Source organism: Rhinolophus sinicus, chromosome 11, assembly GCF_057876585.1.
Source record: "Rhinolophus sinicus isolate RSI-liver-muscle chromosome 11, RSI-T2T, whole genome shotgun sequence".
Taxonomy (NCBI): domain Eukaryota; kingdom Metazoa; phylum Chordata; class Mammalia; order Chiroptera; family Rhinolophidae; genus Rhinolophus; species Rhinolophus sinicus.
This window is the reverse complement of record NC_142511.1, coordinates 24,630,249-24,644,545: the sequence shown is the minus strand read 5'-3', so window position 1 is coordinate 24,644,545 and position 14,297 is coordinate 24,630,249. Positions and strand designations below refer to the sequence as shown.

The following is a 14,297-nucleotide window of genomic DNA, read 5'->3' as shown; positions in this document are numbered from 1 at the left end:
GAACCACTGCCCTAAGGCACAGCACAAGTGCCAGCAGTGTGATCAGTCCACATTCTCCAACCCCAGTCGACTTAGTGGCTCCTGTGTACGCAGTGAGTGAACAAGAAAGAGTGGAACTGGGGCAGTGAGGAAGGTTCTTCGGGAGTGCTCCCAGCTGTCTTTACTGATAAATGCTATCTTCTCAGCATGGGGCCCTTGCCCATTTGCCTGGGACTTCCAGGAAACAGTTGGACTGAGAGAAGGCTGGAATAGGCGAAGCCAGGAGGTGGCTCTCTACTCTGTACAGGTGGACTGTCATGGAGTCGGAGGAGGTGATGGAGTGTTGGCCAGGCGTGATGTCCAGTGTGTGGGCCTCTGATTACTGTCTGGGTCACACAGGAATGTTATTTTGCTTCCTGTCTTGCTGGGCCCCTGGGGAGAGGTCCGCTGCCCACGGCACCCCCTTTTGGCGGATGAAATGTGGCTTCCTCAGTCTGAGGCGAGGCAGCTTTCTCCTCAACCCTGAGAGCTCCAGTAGAACCTGAGGCCTGGGAGCACCAGGATCCTGACCCAGTAGCCAGGGGAGAGTGACCTTCCCCTCCCTGTTCATGAGCATGGCATGATTCTGCTGAAATTTGTTTCTAAAAATAACGTAGGATCCAGTCCAGCTGCTAAAAAGCCCTTTTGTTCCCTTGGAACCAAAATGTGGAAAAACTACAGCAGCCCCAAGAAAGGCAATCCATGTTGCCCAAGAGAATGCACATACGGATATTTGAATGTTACTGCCCAGAGCCTGCTGCCTGTCTACTGGCCCATGTCCAAGGAGCTGCACCTTACTTCACGTGAGTGGCAGATACCTTTGCTAACTCATATCCTGAGCATTTCTCACGATCGAATGGGAGGGATTTCATTAAATAACAGGCCTTCTAGATGACACTGTCACTCCCATCTGAAATCAGCTCTTGTCCTCCTTAAACAACTGAAGTAGTTACTGCTTTATCCTCTACGGTTTTTTTTTTAGCTCTAACTTGCTGTGAATGCTCCATCATACCCTTGAGTCACAGGAGGCCACAGAGGTGATCTGGGCCATTATGACTCAGATTATTTGGAAGAGGGAACATGGCTGTGGGGCCTAGGAACTGCCCTTTTTCATCTTGATATATTGGTGCTGTTTTTGCATGGAGTTGGCTGTCGGGGGAGGGGTGACGTTGACTTCTCAGGCAGTCTTGCCTCCGTTTCCTCATCCATGCCACGAAGCTTCCTGTCTTCGTCTTGATGGTTTCTAGGGTCTCTGACATGGGCTGAATCAACAGGCCAGATGATCAAGAACAGACTGGCAACCTTGGGTCAATTCTTGGTATCATTCTTGTGCGAATGTTTGTGCTGTCTATGGGCCCTACCTTCTCTCTGCCCCCTGAAGACGTCTGGCCAGAACTGGTAAGTTTTGTATCATTGTCATAACACATCTTAGACAGTACAGCTCTTCCAGGCCTGACAGGTTTCAGCATCATGGTATGTTTTATTTATTTGGACCTCAGGTGCAGAGCACTGAGGTGATCATACTATGGCCCATTATTATCATTGGTCCATGGAAGGCCCTTGCTATTCTCAGTGATTCCCCATATCCACATCTGTTCCCTTCCTTGCCTATAAGCGGCATTCTAATGTGATGCTATGTATCTTTTTGTTTAAATATGTCTCTTAAAATGTATAGAATTGCTTTAGACGCATGTGTTTTTAATTTGTGCAAAAGCTGTTACAGCACCTTTACCCCCACACCAAGCACTGTGTGTTTTTTTAATTAAGTTTATTGTGGTGACAATGGTTAGTCAAATCTCATAGGTTTCCAGTGCACATTTCTATACTACATCATCTATATATCACATTGTGTGCTCACCACCCAGAGTCAATCTCCATATATTTGACCCCCTTTACCCTCTTCTACCACCCCCTCCCCCTTTACCCTCTGGTAACCACTAAACTGTTGTCTGTGAGCACTGTTTTTAAGATCACCAATATTGCCTTGTGTACATCTGATCTGTGTTTCTAACTGTCACATAATATCCGCTGTTATCTAGCTCACATACCGTGTTTCCCCGAAAATAAGACCTAGCCGGACAATCAGCTGTAATGCGTCTTTTGGAGAAAAAATTAATATAAGAACTGGTCTTATTTTACTACAACATAAGACCGGTCTTTAATATAATATAATATAGTATAATGTAATATAATATAATATAGTATAATATAATATAATACCGGGTCTTATATTAATTTTTGCTCCAAAAGATGCATTAGAGCTGATTGTCCGACTAGGTCTTATTTTCGGGGAAACACGGTATTTTACCATCCATCAATGAGAGGGGGATCCCGGGTGGCCTTCAGCTCCCTGTCACTACACTGTCCCTTCTGTGTGAGAATCTTTTTGGGAGTAGATGATAGGGTCCTAGGTATGCATAGACTCAGTTTGGCCAAGAAGTACCAGACCGCTCTGGGGAAAAGGGATGAATTCTAGGTACCTGAGACCCAGGGGTCAAGGGTGACACATTTTCTCCAGACAGATGCTTTGATTTTAGCACTAGGTTTTTGCTGTTGAATTGAAGATGTTCTCAGCGTAGCAGACTTGCATAGGGGGAGGGTAAGCAAAGGAGCTGTGTGTGTGCGTGTGTGTGTGTGTGTGTGTGTACCACCTCTTAACCAGGAAGTGATGTTTTCTTCTTCACGAAGGGCTGAGAATTAGCATCAGGTTCCCGGCCCAGGCCCACAGGCCACAGTGTGCCATCCTGTGGTCAGTGCAGAGGCCTGGTTTTTGTGCCCCAGCCCTCACTTGACTTCCTGGCATGGGCCTGGCAGTTGCTGATGATGACAGGCAGTGCCACCCACCAGCTGAACTTTACCCAATGTGTTCTGTCTCTGACCTTCCCATGTGCCTCCAAAGAGCCTCAGTAGACTGAAGGGGAAGGTATATGCTCAGGTCTGTTTCTGCAAGCCAGCAGGCGTTAGAGGAGCAATTAGGGCAGGCATGCCTGGGGAGGGAAGGAAAATCTGGGACCATGATGAGGATGGCTAGCAGACCTGAATGGTGGGAACTGGCGAGGGGGGGCAAGAATCTGGGTCATAGAAATAAGAGGCCTGTAATGAGGAGGGAGCAGAGCAGTCTGTGTGTGTGGTTTAGACCTTCAGAGAGAAGGGCCAGTCAGGGATGTTTTGGGCTAGGCAACCAGCATGTTGAAGTGCTTGCCAGCTTTCTTGACAGGGCGTGGTCCTCTGAGAAGAATGGGAGTGCCTGAGAGAAGGAGTAAAGCTTGAGACGCTGTAGGTAATGCCACAAGAAATGCCCCTGCTGGAGAAATGAGAGAGAATCCAGAGCAGGATCTCTCTGTGCCTCTCCCAAGTCACTATGGGTTGCAAGGCCAACGGTGTGAGACTACAGAGTGGAGGAAGCCCTCATCCCCACTCCCAGGATCTTCAGTGGGAATTGTATATGCTTGGAGTCTTGCCAATTCAGAGCCAAGTGCATTCTGGCTGGGGGTTGGCGGGGGGATGAGTGGGGCCTTTCTGCCCCTGATAAGCCCTGCATCTATCCCCACACCTGCCCAGAAAGTTCAAAGAGATAAGGAGGTGTTTTCCAGACCTGTTTCATAGCTTTTAGGGGTCACAGGCAAGGGACAGATAGATTTTTATGGACTTTTTCATCAAGCTTTAGGAAGTACATCCATAGCTTTGTTTCCATTGTCTTAAAAAAGTGTCCTTATACTTAAGGCAGGGTGGCTTTTAATTCAGACGAGGGCCCAAATCTTGGCTCTCTGAATCTATATTTCCCTGCTATGAAATGAGGTGCCCTCCTTATAGGGTTATTGGTAAGGATATAATGAAACAATATGTGTCATGGTGATAGTAGCTACAGTGTATGGACCAACCACCATATATCAGCCACTATGTGCTAGGCACTATATAATGTGTGTGTGTATGGGGGGGGGGTGGATGTGTGTACACATATACATATATATGATTTCTCTCTTATTTTCACATAAAGTGCCTAGTATGGTACCTGGCTCATTGTTGGTGCTCAACAAATATTATTTCCCTCCCTTGCTCATTCTTGAAAATAGAGAGAAATAGAGCCTCATTTGGGATGAGGGAGAGAGGATCAGAGAAAAGAGAACAGGTTTTTTTGGGGGGGGTAGGGCTGAAGCGGGGTTCGTATTTCAGTTTGGTGTATTCTAAGGTGGGGCCAGCCTGCTCCCACCCCCACAGGTCTTCCCTTCTTTACCCCTCGGCCTGCGTGGCAGTGATGTTGGCACTCTAACCAGAGCATCTCTGAGTGCTGCTATCTCGCTCCTGAGCACAGGCTCTCAGCCCAGTGAAGAGGGCAGGGCAGGGAATAAGAGTCTGCTCTGCTGATCATATAAAGTAATATGATTTCTTGCCCCTGCAGGAAGTGATGAGAAAGTTTACTCTTCCAGCCTATCATCCCTTTGCCTTGCAAAATGCTAGACATGGGGAGTGAGAATGCCCAGAGCCAGATGATTAATCCTAACCTGATAAGAGGTGGTGTCTCCCAGGCATCTGAGCCTTGTGTCTGAGGCTGAAGCAGTGTGAGCACTTACAGATTGTTCTTTGCCAGTTGCCTAATAAGGTTAGGGGCTAGGCCAGGGGTGTCCAAACTTTTTTCAACGTTTTTCACCAAAGGCCATATGCGGTAAAATACACAAACAGCCGGGCCACTCACTGAGGTGAAGTACGCATTGCCACACCTGGTTTATTTAAGTAAGCTGAATATATTTTTTGAATTTGCTGCGGGCCAATTAACAGTGGATTGCGAGCCGCAGTTGGCCTGTGGGCCGCAGTTTGGACACCCCTGGGCTAGGCAAACTCAGCAGTTGCATTTAGCTCATATTCTAAGAGCTCAGAGCTCAAAGAGAAATATGGGCACCTACTATACCTTCAAATCCCAGAGAAACTTTCATGGAGAAATAAACTGGGCCCCAACTGGGCACTGCCCCTTTGACTTTGTGCCAGCAGCTTAGTGATTGACCTCCTGAGCACGTGTCTCTAGAGCAACCTGAAATAGACAAACCTTATTTCTTTCCAATGCCCAATCTTAAATGGCCTTTGCTCATTGGTTGCCTATGTGAGCGGAAGTAGCTCTCCTCTTCGATAACTTGAGGAGAGGTTCAAAGTAAGGAGTTCTGACTTAGACTGTCCCTTCTGCTCTAGAGGTCCAAGGCCATATAGCCTCGTGGTTATAAGCTAGCTAATGGTTATTACTAATGAAGCTGCCTTGGGATTTTCCATTCTCCTTCTGGCAAGGAAAGATGGAGGGACACATGAACCTTTGCCCTCCTGCTTAAAGGGCTAGATAACAAAGTTCATTAAGATCAAATTAAATTTTCTCCCATCGCTTGAGTGTCTTATACTGGACACTGGGCATCTTTCTTCTAAGATTTCCAAGCATTATTTTGATCTATAATCCCATTCCTATATCACTTTTTAGGATGGTGTAAAAAGGTAAGGCTGACTCTTTTCCCAGGTAAAGATGGGAGGAACTGAGCTCTAAGAAGGCTAAGTGACTTGCCCAAAGGGTGCCCGGGAAGATGGTAAATCTGGTTACCGGAATGCCCACCATGTACAGGTTCTCCTCTAGGCACTGGGGATAACGCAGTAAATAAGACGAACGAAAATCTCTGCCTTCATGGAACAAACTTTGTAATGGGTAGAGACAGAAAGAATAAAATCTCCTGATTTCCAGTTTAGCACTCTATCAGCACTGTTCACAACATCCTCTCGAAAGCTTAAGAAGTTCTATGTAAGGGTCAAAATTGGCTTGTTGCTACTATAGCCCTTCCCACGGCTTGGAGGAGAAGCTGAACTGGAGAGAAAATTCTTTGGCACTGCCTATCTCTGTTCAAGTCTGAATGAAGGGAGTTTGACACACTGCGTCAGGTTTTTTCCAAATCTCCTTGATCCCCAGGATTCACTGATGACATCTAAAAAGAAAGGGAGTGTGATATTAAAAAAGAATAACAACAACAAAACAAAACCCTGCTTGTTTAACTCTTTGTCAGTAAGAGTCGCTTTAAAAATGTCTGGTAGAAGGAGGGGTCAGAGGGCACATTTGGGTAGGAAGCGTGTAACCACCTCCATCCCAGGGGAAACAGGTTTGATTTGGAATCAGCAGGAACTTTGGCCACTTGTGATTTTTGGAAAAGTAATTGATGAAAGAGTCAAGTCCTTATCAAATGATTCTGTACTTCTTTGTTCACCTTCTAGAAGTGAGGATATCACCAGTTTATTAAAGATAGGTTGACCAGAGCTCCTCGCCAACCCCTGGTAACCTAACTCAAGTCAGCGCGCACTGTTTAACCAGGGCTGAGCCTCCGTGTTCTGGTGCTGCACCCAGGAAGAGCCCTTTCACATTTAAATGGCTGATGTGTGGCAATGGTTCCTGCATGACACACAGCGGCCCCTCTCTGAAGCTGAGAACAGGGCTCAGGATAAACCGTGTTACCCAGAAAATAAGACCCAGCCGGACCATCAGCTCTAACGTGTCTTTTGGAGTAAACATTAATACGTATTACAGTAAAATAAGACCGGGTCTTATATTAATGTGTGCTCCAAAAGACGCATTAGAGCTGTTGGTCTGGCTAGGTCTTACTTCCGGGGAAACACGGAACCTCCTTCCCACCTTCAGTCCTCCATATCCTCATCTACACAGAGCTCCACCCCTCCACCTCTTTTTGCATGTATGAGAGGTAACACATTCCTTTCTGAGGGGAGGAAAGCTGATTTGAGACCCTCTGGTGCGCACTCATGCAGAGGCTGACTTTGTTCCTCTGCTGACTGTGTTGTGGCCCTCGGCTCTATCTGAATGGAAAGCTGTCTTATCCCTCCACCCCAGAGAAACTTTCATGTTCATAGGCTTCAAACTCACTATCTTTCCTCCTCAGAGGTCCTTCTGACCCCTTATGTAAAAAGGTTCCACCCTGTTTCCACAACTGGCAGAGCATTTCATTCTCCCCTTCCCTTCACAAAACCTTTTTGGAGAAGGGTGGGGCTTAGCTCCAAGACCTGAACTTCAGTATCTGACCTGTTGACAATTGCAGCAAGCTGCAGAATTTCTGTACAGCTGGAGGCTGAATATTCTAAAGAGCCTTAGAGGATTTGGGCATCTTCCATCAGGTTGTCCTCTTGTTTCATAAATTGTGTTGGGAGCAGGGAAGGATAGGGGCCTGGGGGAGGGTGGCAGACTGCCAGGCCACCCTCCAGATCACTCGTGTCTGGATTTCTTTTCTGATCTCTCACCTCATAGAAGGGAGGTCAGATGAAAGGATTCTGTAGCAGGTCCCACAAATAATAGACAGGGAGAACATTAGAGCCATTAGGGGTCATAACCTTTTAATTCAAGTTTCTGAAGTTGTGGGATTTGTATTGCTTGGTCTGGGAGAGGCAAGATATGAAGACTGGGGTGTATCTGAAATTACTTTTCTCCCTTGGACTTTGCAGGCTGCTTGGTCCTCCCAGGGAAGAAGGAGGTTCTCCTGAGTTAGTTCACTCAGCTCAGGCCTCGGCTATCAGTTCAGCGAAGGCATCAGCTATTATCTAAACCTTTGTGCTAAAATGAGTATCTCTTGCCTTTGCAGGTGCTGAATCACCATGGCTGCTCTAATTGTTTCTTTTTGTCTATCTTTGAATCTTTATTTCAGAGATCCAGTTGTCATTGGTATCCAGGGAGCCCTCCTCCTCCTCCTGCTGCCTCTTTACCACGGCAGTTGCTGGTTGTTGCTAAGATTGCCTCCATGGTAACATGCACATGCTATTTACACCTCCATCTGGGCAAGTTGGTCTAAGCTAGGAACCTACCTACCCTGGACAACCACTTCCATTACCACCTGGGGACACCAATCATCGTGACACGTGGTCCTGCTTCTACTCAGTCCCCCCCATCCTCTTCCTCTTCTCACTGCCCAGCTTCATACAGGACAAAGGATCGGGGCTGGAGGCTGTGAAGCTTGTTGTACAGACATAGTCAATCAATTTCCTAACTGGGCTCCCAGAGAAGCCAGAAGTGAGGCCGACAAGCAAGAAACCCTGATCAGTTGAAGGGAAACGCCACATTTTCTCTGGTTGAGGGGATTGGCAGCAGCAGTCACAATGACGAACCCAAGAGAACACGCCTTTCCGGCCAACTCAACGGCTGAGAGCCATGAAGGGGACTTTGGCTGCACAGTAATGGACCTGAGGAAGCTCATGGAGCTGCGTTCGGCCGATGCCATGAACGAGGTCAATGTCCACTATGGAGGTGTCATGAGTCTCTGCAACAGACTGAAAACCAACCCTGTGGAAGGTAAAGGCCATGTCAGGGGCGGGGAATCGGAAGAAGGTGCTAGTGTTAAAAAATAGTGATTTCTTAGCTTCTAGAGAAGGCATATTTCTGGAGCCCTCAAATGGTATGTCTGTCTGTCTGGTGGGAAAAACATGGTGTCTGAAGCACTAAGCGGAGATGAGGTCATAGCCATTTTTATTCTCCAGACATGATCCTCTGAAGGTCATTTTCTCCTCCCTTTTCTGTATCAATGTACAGAAAGGAGGATGTTTATACTATTTTGGAAACATTTATGTTAGAGACACTTTTATAGTAAATAATCATCCAATCCCTTATTCTGTATCAGTCTTTGATTGCAAAAGGGTTTAGATGTGATTCTTTCCCACGCTGATTTCACAGTGCAATTGGGCAGGATGGACACACAAAAAAGCGAATAAGTCCATCTACCCAATATAGCAATTTTCTAACATGCACAATTAAAAATGGGCAGTAAATCACATGGCTGTACCCGCCAAATCATTGGACTACTCACTCTGTTTCCTTTCAGGGAATTATTGATGACTTTCTCAACCCGGCCTACTGCACTTTTTTTTTTTTTAAAGATTTTATTGGGGAAGGGGAACAGGACTTTATTGGGGAACAGTGTGTACTTCCAGGACTTCTTTCCAAGTCAATTTGTTTTCCTTTCAATCTTAGTTGTGGAGGGCGCTGCTCAGCTCCAGGTCCAGTTGTCATTGTTAGTTGCAAGGGGTGCAGCCCACCATCCTCTGCAGGAGTTGAGGGATCAAACTGGCAACCTTGTCGTTGAGAGCCCACTGGCTCATGTGGGAATCGAACCAGCATCCTTTGGCGTTAGGAGCACGGAGCTCCAACAGCCTGAGACACCAGGCCGGCCCACACTTTTAATGTATTTATTCTTAATCTACACTAAAAAGAGTATAGCTTAAGAATAACTATATTAAAAGTGTGGGCTGGCTCAGCCCAATTGCTCAGTGAGCCATGGTAATATGAAATTTTGCCTCATCAAAATGGAGAGAGAACAAAATGAATCTTGCTTTCTCACTTTTGCCTGGTTTCAGCATCTCTGTTACAGGTTCTTATTTGGTCCTGTCAGTCAGGCAGGCCATGATAGAGGAGCATGAGATGGAACAAAGATTTTATCCTTTAGATGCCTTCAACCTCTTGAGGTATACTATTCCTAAGCCTTCCTTGGAGACCACATCCTATTTCTTGCCTATTCTAAGAAGTTTTGACCCCTAGCCAATGCTATAAGTTAGTGACTTGGAGTCCAGACTCTTTAGAATTTAAAAAAGAGAGAGAAAAAGAGGTTTTTATCTGATATCTGTACATAGCCCATGTCTTGTTTTCTTTGCAATCTGAGAGAGCTGCACTACATGTTTTCTTTGCTTCTAGAATTCAGTTTCCTGTCATACAGGCTTTGAGTTCAAATACTAGTTCTACCACTTACTAGCTGAATAACATTGAAAAGTTTACTCAGCCTCCCTGAGTTAGTTTCTCCTTTGAAAATGATACGTAGTGCATAGAGTTATTGGGATTAAAGACTGTATGTATGTATGTACAGAGCTCACTTATAATGGGGATTCAATGAATTAGTTGTCTCAGATTAAAACGGAGTCCATGTGTCTGAAGATATTTGCCAGAATATGCGTGCCTATGGAGTGCAGTGTGTTATTATATCTCTAGAGGTTACTGCACGTGTAACTGCAACTACTGTCCATTTCCTCCAGGCACCTTTTGATGTCAAAGAGAGATCTGGTTAAGATGGCAGGGCTTAGTTGCTTTCATGTGGCTCAGTCTTTGCCTTATGGCTGGTATCAAATGACTGCCCTTTGGTACTGCCTACTTATTGTCAGTTAGACTTCTTTACCACTTTTGTAGTAGTATTGACCTTAAAGAGAGGCTCTTCCTATTACATTTTCACTGAGATAATGCACCAATCAGAATTTAGACAGATCGTTCTTTTTCCCTTTCTATCCTGTTATTGATCCCTTTGGTCAGTTGTTTCTCTCACAAAGTGAAACTCAGGAGTCCAAATAAGCTGGAACCTAGGAAGCTCCTAATAGCAGGATCCAGATTTTCCTCCCAAATTTCCAAATCCTTTCTCATAGCTCCCACTGTTTGCTTTCTGATTCCCAGAGAACTTCCATTCCCAAAGGCCAACATATGTTCTACTTTAATTTCACCATCAGGTATCAAATGTTAATACTCTTAGATTCTTTCCCAGTCTTGGTTTCAGAACTACAGTTGAAAGCCTCCCCTTCTGATGGCAGGTGCCGCTGTTGCCACAGACCCTGGCCATGCCTATATCTTAGTATTTCTACCGTTGACATAGTTGTCCATTGCCATTCTGCTCCCTTAGGTCACAGAAATGTATCCTGATTTATTTCAATGTAAGACTTACCATGGTCCTGGTCCTTGAGCTGGGGAATCAGAGAGTCGGAAAAAGTCTTTTCCATGAGTGATTTTAGCTCCCCATTGCCAGCAATGACCTCCTCGTGTCTGCGAGCGGAATGAAGGGGTCGGAAAAGGAGGCACCAAAGAACTTTAACACAGGAGTCTCTCCAGACAAGGGTGATGCTGAGCCGTTTAGCTGGGCAGGCTGAGAAGAGAGCATTGATACCCAGGTGCCCAGTTAGCTGGTCCTGTAAAATGCCAGCCTGTTCACAGAAGACCACACTGAAGTGACTGACAGCCTGGCATGGTTTTGTCACCTGTGGAAGGTGCCTGCAGACTAATAATAAAAATAAAGAAATTTACCTGCTGCTTGAATTCTGTTGGTTGGAAACCAGAGTGAAGTAAGATTGGGATGATTGGTTCCCAGAGTATGAATGAGCCTTCTCCTTTATTTTCTGTTGGGTTGATAGCGTCTGTAGTACAGATTGACAGATTTTTTTTTTTTTAAACCCAAGCTACAAAGGGGCCTTATGGAACTTGGAGTCTATAACATTTCTGACACTAACATGTTTTTTATCATGATAGATTTATGCAGTTCTAGAGGCAGGTGGGACTTCATTTTACTTCGTATATTCTCTCTCTCTCTCTCTCTCTCTCTCTCTCTCTCTCTCTCTCTCTCTCTCACACACACACACACACACACACTCTCTTTCTCAACAGGCCAAAAGGTTTAAATTACTTACCTAAGGTCTTCCCACAGGAATGGAATATTTCATGTGTTCTGAGTCACAGTCCTTTACTGCTCTGCTGCGTCATGCTAAGACAGCAACAGAGACTCTCAGAAGCACAGATAATTTAAGTTTTTGTATTAGTCGACATAAGAGTGTCCAAACCTGTAGAGAATTTTTATAAGTGTTTATTTGAGCCAAGCTGACTACATGCCAGATCTCATGCTCTAGAGATGGACAGTTTTGCAGTATCTTTTGTACATTTGGAGTTAAGGAGGAACATAAGGAAGATTACATGAAGGTGGGAGAAAGCTAGCTGGGGTAAATTGCTATAATTGGATTACAGGATAGTTAACAAGATTCTGTTAATATGTTCTTTCTTGAGGGTGGTTATCCCTCAAGAAATCCCTCTGGGGGGGTCTTAAAAAGACATTTCAAAGATGTGTTAACCTGGATGCATGAGAACAATGGGCAGAGCTTGCTTAAGGCAAAGATAACTTTTTACTACAGGAGCTACAGGCCTGAGGATGACTACCCGCCATGGCCGCTCAGTTAGGAGTTCATGATCAGATCACCCTATGAGGTACTTTCAGCTAGATTTATTGCAGAGCCCCTTTTGGTCCACATGCACTTTTTTTTTTTTTTTTAAGATTTTTATTGGGGAAGGGGAACAGGACTTTATTGGGGAACAGTGTGTACTTCCAGGACTTTTTTCCAAGTCAAGTTGTCCTTTCAATCTTAGTTGTGGAGGGCGCAGCTCAGCTCCAGGTCCAGTTGCTGTTGCTAGTTGCAGGGAGTCCCATGCGGGAGTCGAACCGGCAACCTTGTGGTTGAGAGGACGCAGTCCAACCAACTGAGCCATCCTGGAGCTCAGCTGCAGCTCAGCTCAAGGTGCCGTGTTCAATCTTAGTTGCAGGGGGCAGAGCCCACCATCCCTTGCGGGAGTCAAGGAATTGAACTGGCAACCTTGTGGTTGAGAGCCCACTGGCCCATGTGGGAATCGAACCAGCAGCCTTCGGAGTTAGGAGCATGGAGCTCTAACCGCCTGAGCCACCGGGCCGGCCCCTTGGTCCACATATTTTAATGCTTGATAAAAATGCCTAATTGTGACCCACAATAATGTTAGTTCAATATTGGCTTGTGCTCCTTGAAAGTACACGGCTAGTTAGAGTAAAAGGAGTTGCTCCAGTAGCCGAGAGTTGCTTAGACTGAAGAAACTTGGAGGTGCTCATCTTCACAGCATTCAGCAACAACCAGAAATAGGGCTGCATGTGATCAAAAAAGGGAAGGCAAGTTAAGGAAACAAAAGGGTGGGGGACGTATGTGAGAGAGACTCAAGCCAAAAGAATATCTTGGAAGGAGGGGAGAGGATGGAGGTGGGCAGACCACCTCAAACAGCTAGAAAGCAGCTATGTTGTGATGTGAGTAGTTCAGCAAGTCTAGTAGCTTCATAGAAGACATAATTTAGTACTTGGTGGAGGGGTGGGAAACATTTACACAAAACCTGGGGGAAGCAGCTGGATGATTGAGAAAAACAGGAGAGAACGGTGCCCTCCCTTTGTCCCCGCCCCCTCGTCCTGCCCCTGCAGGGAATTCCATGTTGCATCCTGGGAACTCCCTGTCTGGTTTGAGTTACTGCCTGGGGCTGAATTAGGCCAATAGTGCCTGACAGTTGTGGATCTTCTCTTCCCAGCAGAACCCCAGGCTCTGTGAATTCTTTTCTATCCAGCCCCTCCTCTCCCAGAGCTGGACTTCTGGGTTAGCTGGCATAATGCTGCCAGGCAGGGGGCAGAGAAATCTTGGTGGGAAGAGTGGTTAAGTCTCCTGAACCTGAGCACCCTCCCTGCTTTCTCCCCTTCCACCAGCCCTGGAGCCCTCTATGCTGCGTTCCTTTGGCAGCTCAGTAGAAACTGTTGCAAGTTTTGATTTGATTTGAACCTTCTTATTGCTGCCTTGCACTGAACCATCTTCTGGGGGTGGGAAGAAAGATGACATTCCCTCCTTGACTGAGGTCAGTGTTGTGTCTAGCCCCCTGGCAGCCCCCTGGAAGTGGGGCTTTCGCTCTTCTTTAGCTCTGAGGTGAGCTGCCTGGAAGCACATGCGTGCAGTGTGGGAGAAGGTGGCTGAGCAGAGGGCTGAGGAGCACACTCAGGCAGCTTTCTCTTTGTGCCAGAGATGGAATATGTAAAACGCATAGAGCGGAGGCCAGATAAGGGGGACGTTCTCTGAGGAAGTGCCCACCTCTGCAGGCTGTTTTGAGGACATTGAGGAAAGGGGCATTCTTCTCTAAGTCTGCCATCCTTTTGCTGTGACCTGGAGGAGATTGCTTTATCTCTAGGGGCTGGAAGTCCAGCAGATCGAGAGCATGTCCCCAAGCTGTGGATGTGTTAAGCTAGAGAATGTGAAGTATGGAAATTATTCTTCGTCCTTAAAGGAGTGGCATTTGGTTAGCAGCAGGAGCTAGCTAAAGCCTATCGGTTTCTATATTGATTTGAATCTTCTCCTCGTCACCCCCCAATCGAGGGTTTTTAAAGTAGGATTTGAAAGGTGCTCTGGTGTCTGTTCTCACATACCAGAGAGGGCTGCCTTCAAGTCACCCAGAGAAACCTCTCCCTTATACTCTCTGTGTGGGAGAAGATTCTGCTGTCTCTTTGGCAAAGTGTCAAACTCAGACAGCTGGGAAGTCCCTCATCATGCCCAACTTAGCCCCACCCTTTCTGGGACTGAGCTGGTTCTGATAAGGTTTGCCTCTGCCTGGGCGATAGCCCTGGGCCTCCAAGCAAGGCTGGCTCTGGCCCTTCCCTGCTGAAATCAGGCCACTGAGGGCTGAGCTGCAGCTTCTCTTCCAT

The 14,297-nt window shown here is 46.3% G+C and overlaps 1 protein-coding gene across 6 annotated transcripts in view; it reads left to right on the top strand.

Moving 5' to 3' along the window:
• The window catches only part of ATP2B4 (ATPase plasma membrane Ca2+ transporting 4), a 98,552-nt gene that overhangs the window by 33,639 nt on the left and 50,616 nt on the right, over positions 1–14,297 (top strand). For all 6 annotated transcript variants that reach the window (XM_088801783.1, XM_088801785.1, XM_088801784.1 and 3 more), the window contains exon 2: positions 7,686–8,326. In XM_088801783.1, the coding sequence (XP_088657909.1) occupies positions 8,134–8,326 (193 nt within the window). In that variant the 5' untranslated portion in view covers positions 7,686–8,133. The remainder of the gene's footprint in view (positions 1–7,685; positions 8,327–14,297) is intronic.